This window comes from Schistocerca serialis, chromosome 6 (genome assembly GCF_023864345.2).
Source record: "Schistocerca serialis cubense isolate TAMUIC-IGC-003099 chromosome 6, iqSchSeri2.2, whole genome shotgun sequence".
Classification (NCBI taxonomy): Eukaryota; Metazoa; Arthropoda; class Insecta; order Orthoptera; family Acrididae; genus Schistocerca; species Schistocerca serialis.
In genome coordinates this window covers 367,742,057-367,763,501 of record NC_064643.1, presented here as the reverse complement: position 1 = coordinate 367,763,501, position 21,445 = coordinate 367,742,057, and the positions used below count along the sequence as shown (strand labels likewise).

Below are 21,445 nucleotides of genomic sequence, written 5' to 3'. Positions count from 1 at the left end.
ATTTGCATGCACAGTATATAAAGGATTTTGAAGAGTGAACTCATTTGCTAATTCTGTATAGACTCTAACAACAGGGATTTGAATGAGTCCTGTGATCTTGTTCAATTTTAGGGATTTCAGCTGTTCCTTATCATCAGTGACACTTATTTATACCATTATCTTTGCAATGGTGCGAGAATTAAACTGAGGCAGTAGTCCTGTAACTTTCTTTGTAAAGGAATATTTGAAAACAGTTCAGGTTTTATGTTTTTCCTTTGCTACCCTCAATTTCAGTACAACACATGCATCATTCAGGAGTGTCTGGACACTAACTTTGATGTCACTGACAGAGTTAACATAAGACCAGAATATATTTTGGTTTTTAATATATATATAGATTGGTTTCTGTAGTCATTTGAAGTTCAATGCACTGCCATTTTGACAGACAAATGTGATTCATTAACCTGTCGGTAGAAAGCCGGGTTGTAGTGGACTCCATGCACTGTACTTTCATGTATAACACCGAGATGGAGGCACGGGCACTCCTGAGGTTCTGAATAGCTGTCAAATGCATTTACCCAAGTGCACTTCATACCTTTTCCTCATTCAGGTGATTGAACGTGATACATAAACATCTTTATTCTCTCCACTGAGGTTTACTGCACCCCACCTTCCCATGCTTGTTGTCTGGATTTTCAACATTGCTGTGCCTGGTGTAAGTGACAGATGCTCAGTAGACCCATAACACTATATAATAATACATTATTACAACAGTCTTATACTTTGCAATGTAAATAACAATTGTAGTTTTATAGCTGGGCCACTAGTATTCATTTGTTGTATTATTTTATAATAAATTTATTTGATTATAGTATATTAAAATTGTGCACATTATATTATATTTTAGATGTTGTCACATGGACAGGAAAGTGTTAGGCTGAAGGAGCTATTGCAAAACACAGAGGGAGAAGAGGAGAAGATAAGAAGCTAAGAATCTGGAGGATCACCAACTGCATGAACCACTACCTGCTGACAACTGGGGCGAGGGGTCTGATGGTCAAATTGCAGATAGTGAACATGACACTGACTCAAACAAGGATGCCAGCAACAATGGAATCGATGGCCATATCAAATGTGATGACATCTATCTCAGAAGGATGGCGTCACCAAGTGGATGAAGAATAATCCAGGCCCACAACAGGTTAGAACCAGATCTTGGATCATCATCAAAGAAGCTCCTGGACCAATGCAAAATGCAAGGGATGCAAAGACTCAAAAGGAAGCCCTTAGTCTTTTTATTACACCATAGGTTGTCCAGATCATCGATGACTGCACCCACAAGAAGATAGAAATGTGTACTGGAAACTACACAATCAAGACCGATAGCCTTTATGAGAAGACAGACAAACCTGAGATCTTGGCTCTCCTCTGGTTTCTCTATCTAATGGGGGGATTCAAAGCTGGACGAATGGACGTGGCAAGCTTCTGGGCCACCATGACTCAAGTCAAATTCCTCCTGCACTGTCTCAGGTTTGATGATCTCAGTATCCAACAGGCTCACTGTTCACAGTATAAACTCTGTCCAAACCATGAAGTCTTCAACCAGTTCAACAAGCACTGCCAGGACAGTTACATCCTCAGTAGCAATGTTGCGACTGACAAGAAACTGGGGAGTTTCTGTGGCCGACGCTCTTTCATTCAATATATCCTAATGAAGCCGACCAAGTATGGCAACAAGTTCTTCACCCAACTCCGGGGTTTTCAGTGTTGGAAAGCAACCTGACAGAGCTTTCCACAACAACAACTACCCATCTGATGTTATTGAATGTCTCATAGCCAAGATATCTGGATTGGGAAGAAACCTAACGACTGACAACTGGTATACGAGCATTCCACTGGCCACTACATGCTACGAATGCACACGATGACCTTTGTTGGCATGGTTAGAAAAAACAAAAAAGAAATCCCTAAGGCATTCAGGAGACCACTGGCCACCCAGACTGTAGCAGAGTGAACGGATTCAGTAACCAGATCATCTTGGCATCATTCACTCCAGAACAGAAGGAAGTTGTGACTCTTCTCTCCACCTTTCACTGCGATGATCATACAGACAAACTCACTGGGGCAAGAAGGCTGAGATGATTATTTACCACAATTAGACCAAAGGTGCTATTGAAACCTTTGATCAGTTGTGCGGAATTTTCGACATGAGCCAAATGTGCAGAAGATGTCCACTCAGGTTCATCTTCTCACTACTCAACGGTCACTGTATCAATGTGCAAACGATCCACTTCTGCAACTTGCCTAGGGCAACACTTACACATCCACAATTTCTCAAAACCCTCACCCTTGCCCTTCTTTGAGATCAGCCTTAAAAATGCCAGAAGGCATCCAAGCACTTTCTAAACTATTATAGCAGTACCTCACGGACTTTGTTTCTAATTCCACACCTCCTCCACAAAAAAAGGTGAAGAAGAATTCAAGGTGTGGGCTGTGCAGCCACAAGAAGGACAGTAAGACAAACTACGTAGAGAAAGCCTGCAGGCAGTACATTTGTCTTGCCGAACATGCGTCCTTCCTTTGTCCTGATTGGATACCTGAAGTTAAGCATCTGCCAACTGACTCCAAGGCTTTTGTGAAGGATGAACACAGGCACAGATATGAAACTTGGATGTTTATTGTATGTTTGATTTTTTATGTAAGCTCTAATGTGTTCAGTGTCAAATGTTTTAAGGATAAATAAGATGTTCATTGTAAAATGTTATCAAGATGTGATGTAATTTGTTCATCGTAAAATGTTCTAAAGCTATAATAAATTGTGAATAAAAAAATTTCTAAAACAACAAAGCAGTAGAGGTCTTACAAGGAAAGTCAACGAGGCAGGACAGTTGTAGGCACTGGGGTGTATGGCACCACCTTTGTGTCGGTGAAATAGGAACCATTTTTCTAACAGACGGTAAAGTATCTCCCTCTTTTAGAAGTTTCTCTAGATACACAGAGTACCATGGGAGACCCTCCCATGATGAACTGTGAGCTCTTTTGCCAACTATTCATCTAAACTCGAGAGAAAGTTCCTCTACAGGCACCTGCTCAGACTACTTGTTTCAAGTTTCTCCTCAAGATATGACACTTCTGTTGATTTATCTAGTTTATTACAGACGTAAATCTTTCTACTTGTTTTAGATACACTGTGTGCTTTGGTAAAAACAACTGTCTCATGGTTACTGATAACAGTTTCAATGTGGAAATGATAAAAGGGATCAGATATAAAGGATCAACATCAATCAAACTGACAAACTGCAGGGACGGATTCCTGACTGGAAGTACAGGAAAAAAGGTCCTATGAACCTGTGTCCGCAAGTGCATCATTGTCACGGTACATGGTGCTGATGAGCGACAGTTCCTCCGACTACCTGCAGTGTGTTCCTGGTGTCTCACAGTTGTGTGATTGATACGGTGCACTATAAGCAGCAGAATGGTCCAGTAATCATGTTAAGAACAAGCCGAGATGGTATTTGCATACGCTCAAGCAGATGGAAAAAGTCTAGAGGCAGCATTTCTATACCAAAATAAGTACACTCATAGACACCGACCACATCTCACAACCTTTCAAGCTCTTTTTTGGGCGTATAGCTGATCATATGTCCTTTCAAGCAGATGAGCATGCAGAGGGGTTACTGTCTATGTGTACATGTGCAGGTTGTGTAGGATATTGAGATGAACCCTAGGACATGTTCCAGAAAAGTGGCCCAATAACATGGTGTAAGCCAAAGTACGATTCGTGTATCCTGCACAACAGCTGCTACTATCCCTATCACCTGCAATTCCATGAAGGCCACTTTGACTACCCGTTGTGACATAGATGTGCTGCAGCTATGTACTGTGCTCCGGGACAGTTTGTCATCGTTGCACAGACAGAGTCCATTTCTGGACACGTGCCCATATTACCTCTTTCCTCCATTTCCAGTTAGGAATCTACACCTGCAGTTTGTCAGTTTTATTAATGTCCACCCTGTATGAACGCTGCTATTATATCTTCTATACTTCTGTCATGACTTGGTTATGAGTTACCTGTTCTAAATAGTTTTCAGAGAATGTATTTACTACTGTTTTGCAGGTTGCTTTGTCAGAGTCACCACTTACAAGGCTCTAAATATCCCAGCCAATTGTTCGATGATTTCAATCATTCTGTGATGACAGTTGGACTGGTGAGTGTAAGAACTAGCAAGCTGAGGTTTTCTCAAAAGTATTTGGATGCATCTGGGGATGAGTCCAGTAGATAGAAGACCCCAATTATAAGTTTATGCCCAACTTCAAAACTGGATATATATATATATAGAGGGAAACATTCCACATGGGAAAAATATATCTAAAAACAAAGATGATGTGACTTACCAAACGAAAGCGCTGGCACGTCGATAGACACACAAACATACACACAAAATTCAAGCTTTCGCAACAAACTGTTGCCTCATCAGGAAAGAGGGAAGGAGAGGGAAAGACGAAAGGAAGTGGGTTTTAAGAGAGAGGGTAAGGAGTCATTCCAATCCCGGGAGCAGAAAGACTTACCCTAGGGGGAAAAAAGGACAGGTATACACTCGCGCGCACACACACACACACACACACATATCCATCCACACATATACAGACACAAGCAGACATATTTAAATAAATATATATATATATAGTATTATGTATGCTCAACTGCTTTTTTAGGATTGCTTCACTGTCAGGCACTTTGTCACAAAAGCTTTGTCAATTCATCATTAGGATTTTAATAGTTTCATTGTTTGGGGAAGGTAGAGGGATTTCTTTGTATCTTATGATAATTATACTTTAGGATCCCTTACAGATGTCATTACATTGCCTGGATGGAGTGTCACTTATTTCAATCTATGGTGCAAGTCTCAAAAGTTACAGTCTAGCTTGTCACAGAATCTTAAATCTCTGGTTTAAGCTTTCATTTGACAAAGAAACACAGGACCACAATTAGTTTTGGGAACAAAACTGCAGACTGTGAGCAGCACTGAAACTACTAGAGCAAGGCTGGTCTTCTCAATCTTCACTGTCAGTCACTGAAAAGATCGAAGTATCTGGAAAAAATGATATTTTATTTATTTATTTTAATTTTTCGACCCAATCACTTTTTTTATGACACAATCATTACAGATTCAGCCACAACAGAAAAACTACCAAAAAGCTTACAGTAAGACCTTAAAATAAGCAAAAATATTTTTATCAGGGCTACTTATTAGCTAAATAAAGTGCTATTGGAATACATGTGGCTCACACTGTAACAGCATAAAACTCTTACACAGTACAGAGCAGCAATCAGGCCATAGTCATAGTTGGTATCTGTGGATGGAGAATTGTTGAAGCAGAAACACTACACTGTTGGGCCACTTTCACAGTGACTTTCTTCCGAGTACTGACACTCATGCCTAGAATACTGTCCCCATTCGAGACATTTCGACATGACCCAGAAACCCGCCTTCTCCCACAATGGTCAGTGCCCAACAGTGATATTTAAACTCCCCACCCCCATGACCAGCCTGTCATCACCAAGCAGCTGGGCAATAGTATGACGTTTAGTCTGTCCCACCCAGTGCCATACTTACGTCGCAGCCGCCACTGTAATCTCCAGGATACAAAAAACCAATTCCTGATTGACTGCCAGGGCTCCTGGCAGCCAGCCACTCTGCCACCACCACATGGTCTTAGATATGCAGTGAAGTCCAGCCAGCTTGGCCAGCAGAAAGCTGTATGCTGTCATCTTCAAAGAATTCCTGCGTCGACATGCCCACGTCAGTGTGCTCGCGTGCAAAGATCATTGCCTGCCTGCTGCAGCACAATGGTTTATATCTGTTAATAAAGGCTTCTAGCAACAGGTTGGCTGTCTAAATTTTGTGCACCTCCATCCACCTATGGCAGGGAGCTACTTGCCCACTCCTTCCCACGAATACCCATTATATTTGGAGGGAGATGAACTGTTGTGAGGCTTTAATGGTGGACTAATGGAGGAGGTTGGCAGTCAGTGGAAGAATTCGAAGTGCCAACTCTGAGTTTTGAGGTTCCCTGATTGTGTTTTCTTCTTTCCTTTCTTTTCTGTTTGGGTATATTGTCCATTTGTGGAGGTAGTAGTATGCAAAATATCTGTCAGTATAAGAACAACAACTCAGGAGATGATACAGCATTTTCTGGGAAGTAGCTAAAGTTCAAGCTGATAATAAAGCTCCAGCCTGTCTCCATGGTAAGTCTGGGGAAGTTTGCATACAGCTGTGAAGTTAGGGAACTGGAGTAGTGGCAGGTGCAAAGCGTGGCTCATTTAAAATTAGTATGGGATGCTAAAACATATGTAATGTGGAACAAAAAGTTATGGGATGCTAAAACATATGTAATGTGGAACAAAAAGTTATGGGATGCTCAGTCCTTTGTGGACTTACAGGAAGGGGTTGTCGATCATTACATAAGAAAGAGTACTTGTAGGTATTGTTGAAAACAACTTAATGGTATACAGCGAAAACAAAGAGAATTGGCAGAAAATTTTGCAGACTATATCACAAAAATAAATAATAATACATATGAATTGGTGGAGGATGATTGTGACAATAAAGCCATTCTGCAGGGAGCAAAACAATGGTTTCCTGATGCATTTTAGTTGGGACTACCCGAAATGTCACAAAAAATTTGCGTGTGGAATTCCTGAACACTTTGGATGAAGCACTAGCAACCACAGCAGCTTTGACTGAAATGGATTCGGTGACTAGGCCAAGAGAGAAGCAAGTAGTTTTTAATAAAGAGCTCGTATATTGTAGATGAGGCTCTCAGTGCCACCGTCAGGGGCTCTGTGGCATGCCACAGTATCGAAGATGCACACAAGTGGGGCACTCCTAAGAGAATGCCCACAGATGCGTGGAAAGGGGAATCAGGGTAACACTCGTTCTTACCTCTATGTTAAATAAGACAGTATGTGGTGTGAGCACTGCACAGCACTCCACGTAAGTGTGATGATGGAAAACCCCTGCACAAAATAGGTGGCAGACACTTGTCTAACCAGCAACCTAAAGGAAATATTGTGTAAGTTTTTGTTAGATATAGGGTCACAGGTATCCCTGGCGAGCCAGAATATATTTGGCAGCATAAATTTGAACCCTCCACATTGCAGACTACGTAGTGTCGTGGTAGTAGTGTTCACTTGCTTTCTTTGGCACTGCTGAATTTCAGAGTGGAGAAGAGAGACCTCTGGATGTGTGTGGAAGTTCTCTCTACTGTGGGAGAAAGCTACAACATCATTCTTGTGCTAGAATTTTCTTGTTAAACATCTTGCCATCTAGTTTTACTGCTGAAAGAACCACAATGTTGCAAGGAACACCCAAGACTTTGGGCAAGCCAATTAAACTGTGTACTTGGTCTCTCAGTTTTGACTCACGGGGTACGATAACAAAAGGTAAAGGAAGGCTGTTCCGGATAAATGTAGGAGCTCACCTACTGATTAATATTTTAGGTGAGTATAGTACTTGGCAGAAAATGAGCAATTAGATGAGGTAGTGCAGGAAATTGATGGAAGCCAGGTGGTGCCTGTCAGGTTCAGGCTTTCAAAGGATGCATTGATAGATAACTCAGAAGTGTTAGATGAAGATGAGTTGAATAGGTATTACAGTGTAGAATACATGAAACTGGGACAGGCTGTCAATTTAACAGCACTAAGGGCAAATTCTGAAAGGACATGATAGACTGGACATGATATTATTGGAGGAATACATGGAATTATTTAACCCACTTGGACCACTATCGGATATGCTACTAGTGGAGCACAGAATTCCTACTGGGAATGAGTTACCTGAATATAAAAACCTGTATAATATCCTAGACCATCTCCAACCAGTGAAGGAGGAGATTATTAATCAACAGCTCTAGAATGGCGCTATAGATACAAGCACCACTTCCTGGGCAGTACCCATTGTCATACTTCCAATGACGTCCTTAGATGGCAAGGAGACACTCGGATTCTGTTGTGACTACTGATTTTCAAAGCAACTGGTAGTAAAAAATGCTTACGCAAAGACTGATAGTACAGAGACCTTAGGCAATCTGGTGCAATGTCATTACTTTATTAGCATGAATTTATGATATGAATGGAGATACTGTTTTTAGTTCCATGTGGTCACTACCAGAGTTGTTGGATGGCATTCAATTTCAATAATGCACAGGTGCCTCTCCAATGTTTGTTGGAGTGATATAGGGTCTGAAAGCAAAACAATGTATTGTTTACCTAGACAATATTGCTGGGTTCTACAAAGACATCCAAGGGTATGCAGTGCATCTACAAGAGGTCAATAAGTGACTGCGTGTGGCACAACTGAGCCTTTGTTTACTAAAGTGTCACTTTGTATCACAGGAGACCCACTATTTTGGCAATGTTATAAATGATTTCATGTGGAGAGCATCCATAACTGAGTAACATATTCACAAAGTAAGAATCTGCTTTTCCATACTGATTGGCCCAACTGTCAGGCCTGTATAATAGCTTTTAATTAAATGTTAATGCCTGAAGATCGAGATTTAAATTTATGAAACTGGTTGTGCAGATAAACAAATAAATCTTTATCACAACTGCAATGGGTTCTTACTTTACGAATAGATAATACTACCAGCAAGGATGGTGTATTAATGGACCCATTATTGTTACATGCTATAAAGAATTTCCTGAAATATCACACAGTAAAGGAATGACAGTCATATCTCCAGATCACTAATTTCTGTAGAAAATTTGTTCCAAAATGTGTGGATGTAGCAAAACCCCTTGTGCATTTATTAAATAAGTGGGTTAAGATTCCGCATTGCGAAGCAACATTTAAATGAATAAAAGGTATAGTGACCAACAGCCCCATCCTCACTTTTCCTGTCTATCAAAAACAGTTTACATTGTCACGTGACTCAAGCAACCAGGCTCTAAGCTGTGGTTTGAACCAAGGGGAGACTGGGAAGAACATCCAATAGCTTACACTGGGGTGACAAAAGTCATGAGATACCTCTAAAATCATGTCGGACCTCCTTTTTGCCCAGCATAATGCAGCAACTCCATGTGGCATGGTCTCCACAAGTCATTGGAAGAACTGTGCAGAAACAGTGAGCCATACTGCCTCTATAGCCATCCATAATTATGAAAGTGTTGGGGTGCAGGATGCTGTGCATGAACCGACCTCACGATTATGTCCCATAAACATTTGATGGGATTCATGTCAGGTGATCTGGATGGCCAAATTATTTGCTCGAATTGTCCAGAATGTTCATCAAACCAATCACAAACTATTGTGGCCCGGTGACACGGCATTGTTTTTTGGGAGCACGAAGTCCCTGAATAGCTGAATCTCCAAGTAGCTGAACATAATTATTTCCTGTCAATGATTAGTTCAATTGGACCAGAGGACCCAGTCTGTTCCATGTGAAAACAGCCCACACCAAAATGGAGCCACCACCAGCTTGGCATGCCTTGTTGACAACTTATGTCTATAGCTTCATGGGGTCTGCACTTTACTCAAACTCTACCATCAGCTCTTACCAACTGAAATCATCCGACCAGGCCACAGTTTCCAGTAATCTAGATTTAACTGTTATGGGTGCGAGCCCAAGAAAGTTGCTCTAGGCGATGTCATGCTGTTAGCAATGGCACTCGCATCAGCTGTCTGCTGCCATAACCTATAAACACCAAATTTCAACACTGACCTAATGGATACATTCATCATACGTCCCATATTGATTTCTATGGTTATTTCACATGGTTTGCTTCTCCATTAGCACTTACAACTCTATGCAGATGCCACTGCTCTTGGTTGCTAAGTGAAGGCCGTTGACCACTGCATTGTCTATGGTGAGAGGTAATGCCTGAAATATGGTACTTACAGCTCACTCTTGACTCTGTAGATCTTGGAACATTTAATTCCCTAATGGTTACCAAAATGGAGTGTCCCATGCATCCAGCTCTTACTACCATTCTGTGGCATTCGAAGTTTGTTAATTCCCATTGTGCCACCTTGATAACATCAGGAATCTTCTCACATGAACTGCCTGAGTACAAATGACAGCCTCACCAATGCACTGCCCTTTTATACCTTGTGTATACGATACTACCGCCATCTACATACATGCCTATCACTATCCCATGACTTTTTGTCACCTCACCTCACCTCAGTGTAAGTGCTGCTTGCCAGCTAAGTAAGGTGAAGGAGACCTGTCTGACTAGCAAACAGGAAATGCTCATTCTAATTTTCATTGTTATCTGTATGGGTGACACTTCAAGGTCAAAACAGATCACACAGCACTGAAATGGGTTCCAGGACTAAAAGCTCCAAGCAGACATTTGACCCTCTCAGCTTTACAATTAAGTGAATTTAATTTGGAGGTTGTACATGTTCAGGGAAATCACATGGAAATGCAGATGGACTTACTGACAAACTCAACACCATAAAACGTATTGGGGGCAAGCATGGAAGAACAGTGCATGGCTCAGTGTCGTCACCACATAGTTGTGCCAGCAAGTTTGTGGAATAAAGTACGGAGGCTGACTAATGATTCCATTTTGGCAGGGCGTAGTGGATGACATACCACCACAGAGTTTCACGCCACTGAAAATCATTGGTGACTGATGAGAAACAGAGTGTTAGGTAAAGGACAGCATTGCTTCTGCTGAAAGTTCATATGATGTGACTTACCAAACGAAAGCGCTGGCAGATCGATAGACACACAAACAAACAAGGTGTCTATCGACCTGCCAGCACTTTCGTTTGGTAATTCGCATCGTCTTTGTTTTTAGATATATTTTTCCCACGTGGAATGTTTCCCTCTCTCTCTCTCTCTCTCTCTCTCTATATATATATATATATATATATATATATATATATATATATATATATATATATATATATATATATATATATATATATATATATAGAAAAACAAAGATGATGTGACTTACCAAACGAAAGCGCTGGCAGGTCAATAGACACACAAACACAAACATACACACAAAATTCTAGCTTTCGCAACCAACGGTTGCTTCGTCAGGAAAGAGGGAAGGAGAGGGAAAGACGAAAGGATGTGGCTTTTAAGGGAGAGGGTAAGGAGTCATTCCAATCCTGGGAGCAGAAAGACTTACCTTAGGGGGAAAAAAGGACGGGTATACACTCGCCCGCACACACACACACACACACACACACACACACACACACACACATATATCCATCCACACATATACAGACACAAGCAGACATATTCAAAGACAAAGAGTTTGGGCAGAGATGTCAGTCGAGGCGGAAGTGCAGAGGCAAAGATGTTGTTGAATGACAGGTGAGGTATGAGTGGCGGCAACTTGAAATTAGCGGAGATTGAGGCCTGGTGGGTAACGGGAAGAGAGGATATATTGAAGAGCAAGTTCCCATCTCCGGAGTTCAGATAGGTTGGTGTTAGTGGGAAGTATCCAGATAACCGGACGGTGTAACACTGTGCCAAGATGTGCTGGCCGTGCACCAAGGCACGTTTAGCCACAGGGTGATCCTCATTACCAACAAACACTGTTTGCCTGTGTCCATTCATGCGAATGGACAGTTTGTTGCTGGTCATTCCCACATAGAATGCGTCACAGTGTAGGCAGGTCAGTTGGTAAATCACGTGGGTGCTTTCACACATGGCTCTGCCTTTGATCGTGTACACTTTCCGGGTTACAGGACTGGAGTAGGTGGTGGTGGGAGGGTGCATGGGACAGGTTTTACACTGGGGGTGGTTACAAGGATAGGAGCCAGAGGGTAGGGAAGGTGGTTTGGGGATTTCATAGGGATGAACTAACAGGTTACGAAGGTTAGGTGGACGGCGGAAAGACACTCTTGGTGGAGTGGGGAGGATTTCATGAAGGATGGATCTCATTTCAGGGCAGGATTTGTGGAAGTCGTATCCCTGCTGGAGAGCCACATTCAGAGTCTGGTCCAGTCCCGGAAAGTATCCTGTCACAAGTGGGGCACTTTTGTGGTTCTTCAGTGGGAGGTTCTGGGTTTGAGGGGATGAGGAAGTGGCTCTGGTTATTTGCTTCTGTACCAGGTTGGGAGGGTAGTTGCGAGATGCGAAAGCTGTAGTCAGGTTGTTGGTGTAATGGTTCAGGGATTCCAGACTGCAGCAGATTCATTTGCCACAAAGACCTAGGCTGTAGGGAAGGGACCGTTTGATGTGGAATGGGTGGCAGCTGTCATAATGGAGGTACTGTTGCTTGTTGGTGGGTTTGATGTGGACGGACATGTGAAGCTGGCCATTGGACAGATGGAGGTCAACGTCAAGGAAAGTGGCGTGGGATTTGGAGTAGGACCAGGTGAATCTGATGGAACCAAAGGAGTTGAGGTTGGCGAGGAAATTCTGGAGTTCTTCTTCACTGTGAGTCCAGATCATGAAGATATCATCAATAAATCTGTACCAAACTTTGGGTTGGCAGGCCTGGGTAACCAAGAAGGCTTCCTCTAGGCGACCCATGAATAGGTTGGCGTACGAGGGGCCATCCTGGTACCCATGGCTGTTCCCTTTAATTGTTGGTATGTCTGGCCTTCAAAAGTGAAGAAGTTGTGGGTCAGGATGAATCTGGCTAAGGTAATGAGGAAAGAGCTTTTAGGTAGGGTGGCAGGTGATCGGCGTGAAAGGAAGTGCTCCATCGCAGCGAGGCCCTGGACGTGTGGAATATATCTGTTTTGGGGGGGAAGGTGGGGAGTCGTTCCGGTCCTGGGGGCGGAGGGACTTACCTTGGGGGGAGGGAGGGACGGGTGTGCGCTCGCACACATGCTTACAGCAGCCACTGCCACTGGGATATGAACCACTGACTGCCTGGGCTCATAGCAGATAGCAACACGGTCCCCCCCCCCCCCCTCCTCCCCCCGATTGTCTTAAACACACATTGAGGGGTCTAGTCAGCTCTGCGCCAGTCCTCAGAATCTAGTTAATGCCTGGGGCAGTCCTGCATATCCCTTGGCACCATTTGTCGCTAAACCACCCTGTCGTCTTAATGTAGACAGCATCACTTGCTGCAATGCAGAGGTTCCATAACGCTGCACATTGCCCTCTTCGAGGAACACTTGCATCGGCATGTATGTGGTAGAATGTTCAGGTCCACGGGCCATCACCTGCCACCTGCTTGCTGCAGACACACTGCTCTACATTTCTTGATGATTATTAATAAAGGATTTCAGCAATAGCTGGGCTATCTATATTGTTTGCAACTCCACCCAACTCCAGGAGGGAGTTGCTTCCCTGTATCTTCCTAAGGATAGCATAATGCCTAAGAGCCACATTTGGTGAAGAAATGTTCATGGATCGTCACACTGAATGTAATACCAAAAATCAGCACAATATTTCCTTCCCCACTCTTTGCTCTAGATGTGGGTGTCATCTGTAAGACAATAAATATGACAAATATATCACAGCAATATTTAAATCAGTTACTTGTGAAATATAAAAATAGAGCACAGGTTGGTTTATCAGTAAAACCGTGTTGAGAACTGGGTAATGTCTATGAAATGAAAGAAAAGGAGGAGAAATCTTTGTGGTACAAATTTCTGATGACTGACAGTGCTGGACTTCTAACTACTAGATGTTCAACACTGTCCATGAGCTTAGAAGAGACAATACAGCCTTGATCAAAAGAATGTCCATCTGCTGCAGCTTGCTGGCACTCCTCTTCCAGCTACAAGGTGATTACATTTCCTTGGCAGATGCCAGGAACTGAAAAGTGACTCAGATGGCACAGTGTAGCATTCTGTCATAGGAAGGCCCCATTGTCAATTGGAGCATGTCTGTAGCATGCACCGGCTGCCTTAACTGGATATATCATCATAAATATTAAAATATTCATCTGTTGCAAACTTGTTTTGCTCACTAAGGAGTTGGTCCGATCCCTTCTGTCTACCAATATAAATCTCCATTTGTTCTAAACGTCTAAACATTAACTTTTTACAAATTTATGTAAAATTTGTAGTTGCTCATCAATGTTACCAACATTATGTTCCTCCTCTTGCATATGGAGGCCCAAGGCTGCATCCTACATAAGCGACACAAGCAACTCACAGCACGCGGCAGCTTCAGACGACAGAACACACCTGCAGGTATAGTTATGGATGTGTCCTAGGTGAGCGACATCCATGGCACTGCCTGTCTTCTGCTACAACTTGTGATGTTTGAATTCAAACATATTTGAATCTTGTCGCTGCAGCACATGCAACAGCAAGAGTGACAGCTAGAAGTCTTCTTGGCAAAACTCTGGAGCAGACATGGCAGCTGCTATGAAATACTTATCATCTGATTTTAAGAAATTTATTCAGTGAAAAAATTTGATTCTCCCACATCTTATAGCTTGATATATTCACTCAATGAAACACTGAATTTATTTTCATTATGTATAATAGCTACTGTGCTGCTAGAGACTAAGTAAATGACTGTATAGACTTTTGAGCACAGTTCATTTTAGGCCATACACTATCGCTATCAAATATAGCCAACATACTGGAATTGTATTTAAGGTTGAGAGCGGAATGATATCTCTTTTCATTCGAGATACTGGTTGTTATATATCTGGGGACAAGTCGCTCGCATACTCCCGAATCTCGTCGTATTTCATAATGGTTCAAGATATCGAAACAAGGTTTTTGGGAATGACAGCAAGCGAAATGGATGTATTTTGTCATATGATAAACTCTCGAAATGTTTTGGACAACTGCTTAAACAGAGAAAAACAAGACTCCCTATAAATTACACAGTGAGTATTTGTCTGAATTTTCATAGCCACTGAGAAGTGGGCAAATGGAGCATGAAAGTAGGTAGCGTGAGGTCTAGTACCGCAACAAAATATTTAATTTTCCATTTAAGAAAAAATTCAAATATTTCATGAACAAAGTTCATCTCTTCAAGGCCTAGCTACCTTGCACATAAGAAGATAATTTGTGTGATATTTAACTGTCAAAGAGGCTTCCTTTGAATTAACTACTAAACTTAGAAATTTTTTTGAAGACACTAGGAAGGCAAATGAGGTGTCAATAAGATCACGCTTTCTGAATGAAACTTGCACATGCTATTTAGATTAACTGAAATACTTGGCCTTAACATTGATTGCTGATGAATTACCTGTCCAACAATCAAATATCACTAATATTTTGTGGTTGCTCACTGCGTTTTGTTCAGAATTTAATGTGTGTGATGTTCTGGGATAGGTGTTTATACGCTTAAAAATCAAGAACTTTGACGAGACCTTAAAACTATGCTTTGAGATGCAGTGTAAGCAGCACAGATAAAACTCAGACAGGTTTAAACCAAGACAGTTAAAATATAGGAAGTAAGAAGGATCAAACTTGGGACCCAACAACTGTCCTGTTCACTTGCCTAAGACGCTACCATTATGCCACGGACAAGTAGGAAACATTCATCTTTAATTTACTGATGAGGTAGTCAAACGTCTCTACACTCATCCACATACAAGGTACATCCAGAAATTAAGTTTCCCAATGTTGTTTCCTTTAATGTAGACATATTTACCCATGAAAATTGCACATGAGCAACAGATCTATAACATGAGAATCGAATGTCAGCTGGACAGGTCCTGCCTAGCATCAGTAATGCAGCAGCAGTGCCCCAAAATGGCGTCTCTCATTCATTCTCCCATCACCTGTGAGGTTCTGTCAGTGATAAGGCTCCTTAATGCACAAAACAAAGCGCCCATTGAAATTCGTCAGCTCTGTCAGGTCTATGAGAAGAACATCATGAGCAAACAGATGGTGAATTGCTGGTGTAGGCTTTTTTCCAAAGGTCATAATAAAGTCAACGATGAAGAGCGCAGTGGGCGACCATCCATTTTCAATGATCAAATGGCTGAGCTGGTGTGGCAGCGCATCCTGGAGAACCGTCACTTCACTATTACGAAACTCAGCAGTCATTTTTGCAGATATTGTGTTCCTTGTTGCATAACACTGTCACTAAGGGCCTGCCGGTCAAGAAATTGTGTGCCAGTGGGGTGCCGAAAAACCTGACACCCAAGCAACAAATGAAACACTTTAGAACAACACTGCATTTCTGGAGTGTTATCATGATGACGGCGATAAATTCATCGACAGGATCATCACATGCTACAAAATGTGGACCCCAAGCAGCAGTCAATGCATTGGCATCACAGTGGATCTCCAGTCAAGATGAAATTCAAACAGACTGTGTCAGTGCAGAAAGTGATGTGCACCATGTTCTGGGACAGGAAAGGCATTCTACTCACTGACTTCCTGCCCAGATGTGAAACAGCAAACACTGACTGCTACTGTGAAACAATGGAAAAACTGTGAAGTGCAATGCTCGTCCTGATATGACTTGGCGCACACCAACTATTTTGCAGAAGTTTCTGATGGGAACTGTTTGATCATTCAGCATAGTGTTCTGATCTTGTTTCCAGTGATTTACATCTTTTCTTGCCCCTCAATAAATTCCTGTCCTCCAGCCAGTGTTTTGACAACAATGAAGAGCTGCCATTCACAGGCAGCAGACTTCTATGACACGAATTCAAAAGTTGATCCCATGGTATGACAAGTAGCTCAATTCTTTTGGTGGCTATGTCAAAAAATAGCTCAAACATTGCTACACCTGTTGCCAATAAAGTTTTTCATGCAAGTAGGTTGTCCTTGTTTTTTTTAAAAAATAGGGAAATTTACTTTCCAAATGCACCTCATATATTCAAATTATTTGTCTCGTGATATTTGTAGTTGATGATATTCTCCATTAAGATTCCTCTCTTCATAAATTTCATGCACGGTGCTCCTTTATGGTCTAATTTTCTTAAGTAAAGCTGATTTTGTTGCCTTGCTCTTGAGCTATAATTTACTACAGTTTAGGGGTGCTGGTCAGCTCTAAGAAGCCATCTTGTAGTGGGAGATTGTTACTTGCATACAGGACATCCGAGCATATCACCTGATGGTGCCACTTGCTGCAGGAGTGTCACATAACCAGATGTCATTCGCTGTTGGTCGCTTCTGGCACTTACATAGGACGTGGCCTAATATTGTGTGTTTGCTGGCAAAAGGGTGCTTTTCAAATCCCATGTCAAAGGACCCGGCTGTTTGATTGACACAGCTTTTTTCACTGTGTTTAGAAGGAACTGGGAACGCTCTCCAATGAACAAAATGAGGTTTTAACAGATACATATTTTAAAGTTTATGATGATCTATTCAGCTGAGGTAGTCGCAGCATCCTAAATGCATACTCCAACTGGCGACGGGGTCTTGCTGCAACTGAGTGCTGCACTGAACCATCCAGGTCGCTCCTCGACAGCCTAGCATCTACCCAGCAAATGTCAAAGCCTTGCAGCCAGAAGTGGAGTGCCAGTGAGCTGCAACAGAAAGTGCCCTTGCCATCCAGTCTGTGTTCTCTCTTCCAAGCTTATGGGAAGTGGCATTAGCATCTAGCAGTCAGAAGCACAGCAACATCAGTCGTGGGAAATTTGTATTGTAAATATTGCTCTTTTGTTTCTTTTATTGTATAGACCTTACTCTATTTTAAATATGGTTTTACTGATTTAATGACCTGTTCTCTATTTCTATGTTTTACAAATAACTGACTGAAATGTTATTTTTGTATCTGTTATATTTTATGATTTTCAAAAGTAAAGGTTATCTTACAGAGGAAGTGCACACCTAACGCAAAGAACAGGGAAAGTCAAGTACACTTAATTGTACTTACATAATCCTCTGATTTTTCGTATTAGATTCAGTTTGACAAAATATGAACATTTGTTCACCAAATGCCACTCTTTGGTATGGTCCACATGTATTTTAATAGCACTTTACTTATCTAACAAGAAAATCTAATAAAAAAATTACAGTAGAGTCCCATTAATCCAAACTAATTGAGACCGGACCTTGTTTGGTTTACCAATTTGCTCAGATTAGCTGGAATTACAGTGACGAGTTTCTAGAATGAAGTATACCAAGCAGGTAAGTACAGTAGGTACACTATGGTTACAAATGGGAACAATGGCTCACTCTCACTCCCTGCCCTTGTTGTTGTGCACTGCTGAGACCTTTGTAATGTCTGAGGTCAGTGCACTGCCAGTTGGCTCACAAAGCGCTTGGTTACGTTAGTTATTGATCGCTGGCATGAGTAACAGTTTTATTGTATTCGTTCAGGTGTAGTGGTGTATGCATTTTTGTAATGAGTAAATGGAAACATACGACTTTAACTCTCAAAGAAAAACTGAATGCTTTGAAGTGGATTGACACTGGTGAGAATGTATCTAAACTGGCAACAGAACTGGGTGTTGGTAAAGCAACCATTTGTGATTGGAAGAAGAACCAAGTGAAGCTTGAACAGTCCTCTGCAACATCTTCAGGAAAAATACTTGAAATCCGGCAGGCTTTGAAACAGTCCCAGGACGATAAAGAGGATGGAGCTCTTTTCCTTCGGTTTACACAGGAAAGAGAAAGGGGAACTCCTTTGAGTGGAATGGTGACGAATCTTTTAGTGCGAGTATGGGTTGGTTGGATAGATTCAAAAAACGTCATGGAATCCATCAGCTAACAATTATTGGAGAGAAGCTGTCTTCTGAGCATGATGCAGTGAAGGAATACTTGGATGAGTTTGAAAAAATGATACAAGAGGGAAAGTATTCTCCCAAACAAATTTATAGTGCTGACAAGACTGACCTTAATATTAGGGAATTGCCAACAAAAAGCCTAGCATCAAAAGCAGAAGCCCATGCTCCTGGTTTTAAAATGCGCAAAGATCATGTGACTTTATTAGTGTGCAGCAATCCTGCTGGTAATCACAAGCTGCCTTTAATGCTGATCAGCAAATCTTCTAGGCCCAGGGCTTTTAAAAACTGCAACATGAAGTCCATGCCCTTATATTATCGCAACCAGAAAAAAGCATGGATGGATGGTAAGCTGTTCAAAGAGTGGTTACACGGCCAGTTTGTTCCCTCTGTTCGACGGTTTTCTAAGGAAAATCAATTGTCTCCCCTTGCAATCCTCACCCCAGCACTGAGGAATTATGCAATGGAGAATTGTGGCAAAGCTTTTGCCACTGAATGTTACAACACTTCTACAGCCGATGGATGAGGGCGTACTGCAAACATTACAACTGATTTACAGAAAACAATATTTAAGAATGCTGATCCAAGATCATAGCATTCCTTTAGTGGACAAAATAAAAAAAGACCAGTGTGAAGGAGGATGTTTATTGGGCCACTGAGGCATGGCAGAATATTTCAGAAAATACTCTGAAAAAATCATGGAGAAAACTGTGGACATCTCTTGAATTTTAGGACAACCTAGTTGAAAATGAAGAGGAAAATGTACTACAAATGATACAGACAATCCCTGGATGTGAAGAAACTAGTGAAGGAGACGTAGATGAGTGGATGGCAATGGATGGGGCATGTGTGGAGAACCGTACTGACGCTGATTTAGTTGCTGCTGTGACTTAAGACCAGGAAGAAGTGGACTGCTTTGAAGGAAGTGACAATGAGCCTGAAAGTGACAAATGAGAGCTGGCGCCACACAGTGATGCAGCAGAATCCTTTGACCTCGTGCTACTTTATTTGGAGCTACACTGCTGATTTGATGTTTATGAGACAATGTCGCAACTATGCATCATAACAGACTGCCTTCATTACACCAAAAAACAATTAGTTTTTGTCATCTAAAAAGTAGGGATAAAATGTCTGCTGTATTTTAGAAAGTTTGACTGCTTTTCTTTAATTTTTATGCATTGTTTACATCTAATGTTTTCTTGCCAATTTTTCTAATACTTGTTAACTGTACTGGGTAAATTAAAATAGTGTGTATGTACAGCAGGTTATTGCACAGTTTTCCATACTTAGACTAACATTTTTCATGTTCGGATTACTGGGGTTTGGATTAGCAGGACTCTGCTGAACTTGCTTTAAGGTATTAATATAATAAGCTTTATATTTTTACAGCATCTGAAGATGGCCACTATGTCACAAATCAGTATGATTGAGTCATAAATAAATATTGTGTCAAAAAAATGAACAAAACTTCAAAAGAGTAAAGCATAACCTCTGCGCCCACATGGCAGACATTGATTGTTCCTCTGTGAGCCACAATCTGTGGTGATGTTGCACCCTATTCCTTCAATGGCAACCAGAAAAGCCTCTTCAACATATAGAATGAGGCCTCCAGGTGCACACACACTAAGTGCATATGATTATCCTTCATGCCTCTTGCTGTCATTTTCGTAAGATGCACCATCTGTTCATTGCACCTTCAAACTGCCAATAATTAACTGAATCTTTAGCACTCACCTCTCTATGACATGCACACAGCACAGCACATTTCCCAACAGGTATTGTGTTACAATGGTTCAGTTTCAGTTAAGAGACAGAACCCCAGACTTGTCGGTAAGCGGTACAGGTGCAATACCCTGAGTTCTCTCTGGTCCCTCACTACTCTGTACCCAGATTCAACCTACCACTGACTTGCCACTTGGACTCAATCTGACAAGTAGTGCTAGCTTGTGTATTACCTGACAGGAAGGCAGTGTCTGCTGGAGAAGATGGCATTCAAAGTACCTCTGATACCTTTAGTATGCAGCTCTTGGAAGTTCACTGAACACATTCAGAGTAACTTTAAATAGCATGGCAACAGTGAGAGTGAGTCACAGCAGCTTACAAACAGCACTTACTTAACCACACACTCACAAACAGCATTCACAGTGGGTCTGCATTGTGGTTAGTGCAATGATTTTCTGAACAGTAAACGAAAAACTCTACGCTAACATAGCACACCGTCTTTTGATTTCAGGGTCTGTCACACTGCAAAGTTTGCGAGTACCATTTAAAAACTGAAACTTCTGTGGCCAAGAAAGTGGTCTGTGTAACATTTCTACTCCTCCTCTTCCTCCACCTAACTGTCAGCATATTTCAAGACAAATTATTCAGTTTACATATCATCAAACCCAAACAATAATTATGAAAGACAATACCATTCCATAGCTTCGAATTAAATGCCTCCTTTGCCCGAGCCAGTATTTCAGAATAATGGATACTTTCTTCAGGGTGGTTCAGTATCTCTGCCATCCTACTGCTGCAATACAAAGCTGCTATCCACAGGCTCCCACAGTATGCACTGTAACAAATGGAATTTTTAATAACCTTAGATCACAAAAAGTTAGAATTAGACAAAGAAACTTATTATAAATCAGCAAATGTACATTCTATGGGAGTGGAAGATGTAGGGGAGGGGATAGGGAGGAGAGAGGGGGTACGGGAAGGGAGAGAGAAAGACAGGGGGAGGTTGCTTGAAGGCATACAGCACACTGCTTTTGAAAAAACAAACTTTAAAACATTTAATCACCTCCCGCTACATTAAAATGTGTTTTCACTTAAAGCTCCAATTCTCTGAACAGACCAGTCTTTAAGAACAAACAGCTATTCCACATGTGCAACTGC

General features: G+C 41.7%; 1 protein-coding gene across 1 annotated transcript in view; it reads right to left on the bottom strand.

Annotated features, from left to right (window-relative positions):
• The window catches only part of LOC126483959 (non-lysosomal glucosylceramidase), a 262,802-nt gene that overhangs the window by 31,841 nt on the left and 209,516 nt on the right, over positions 1-21,445 (bottom strand). The window contains exon 13 of the mRNA XM_050107254.1: positions 20,980-21,122. Within this exon, the coding sequence (XP_049963211.1) occupies positions 20,980-21,122 (143 nt within the window). The remainder of the gene's footprint in view (positions 1-20,979; positions 21,123-21,445) is intronic.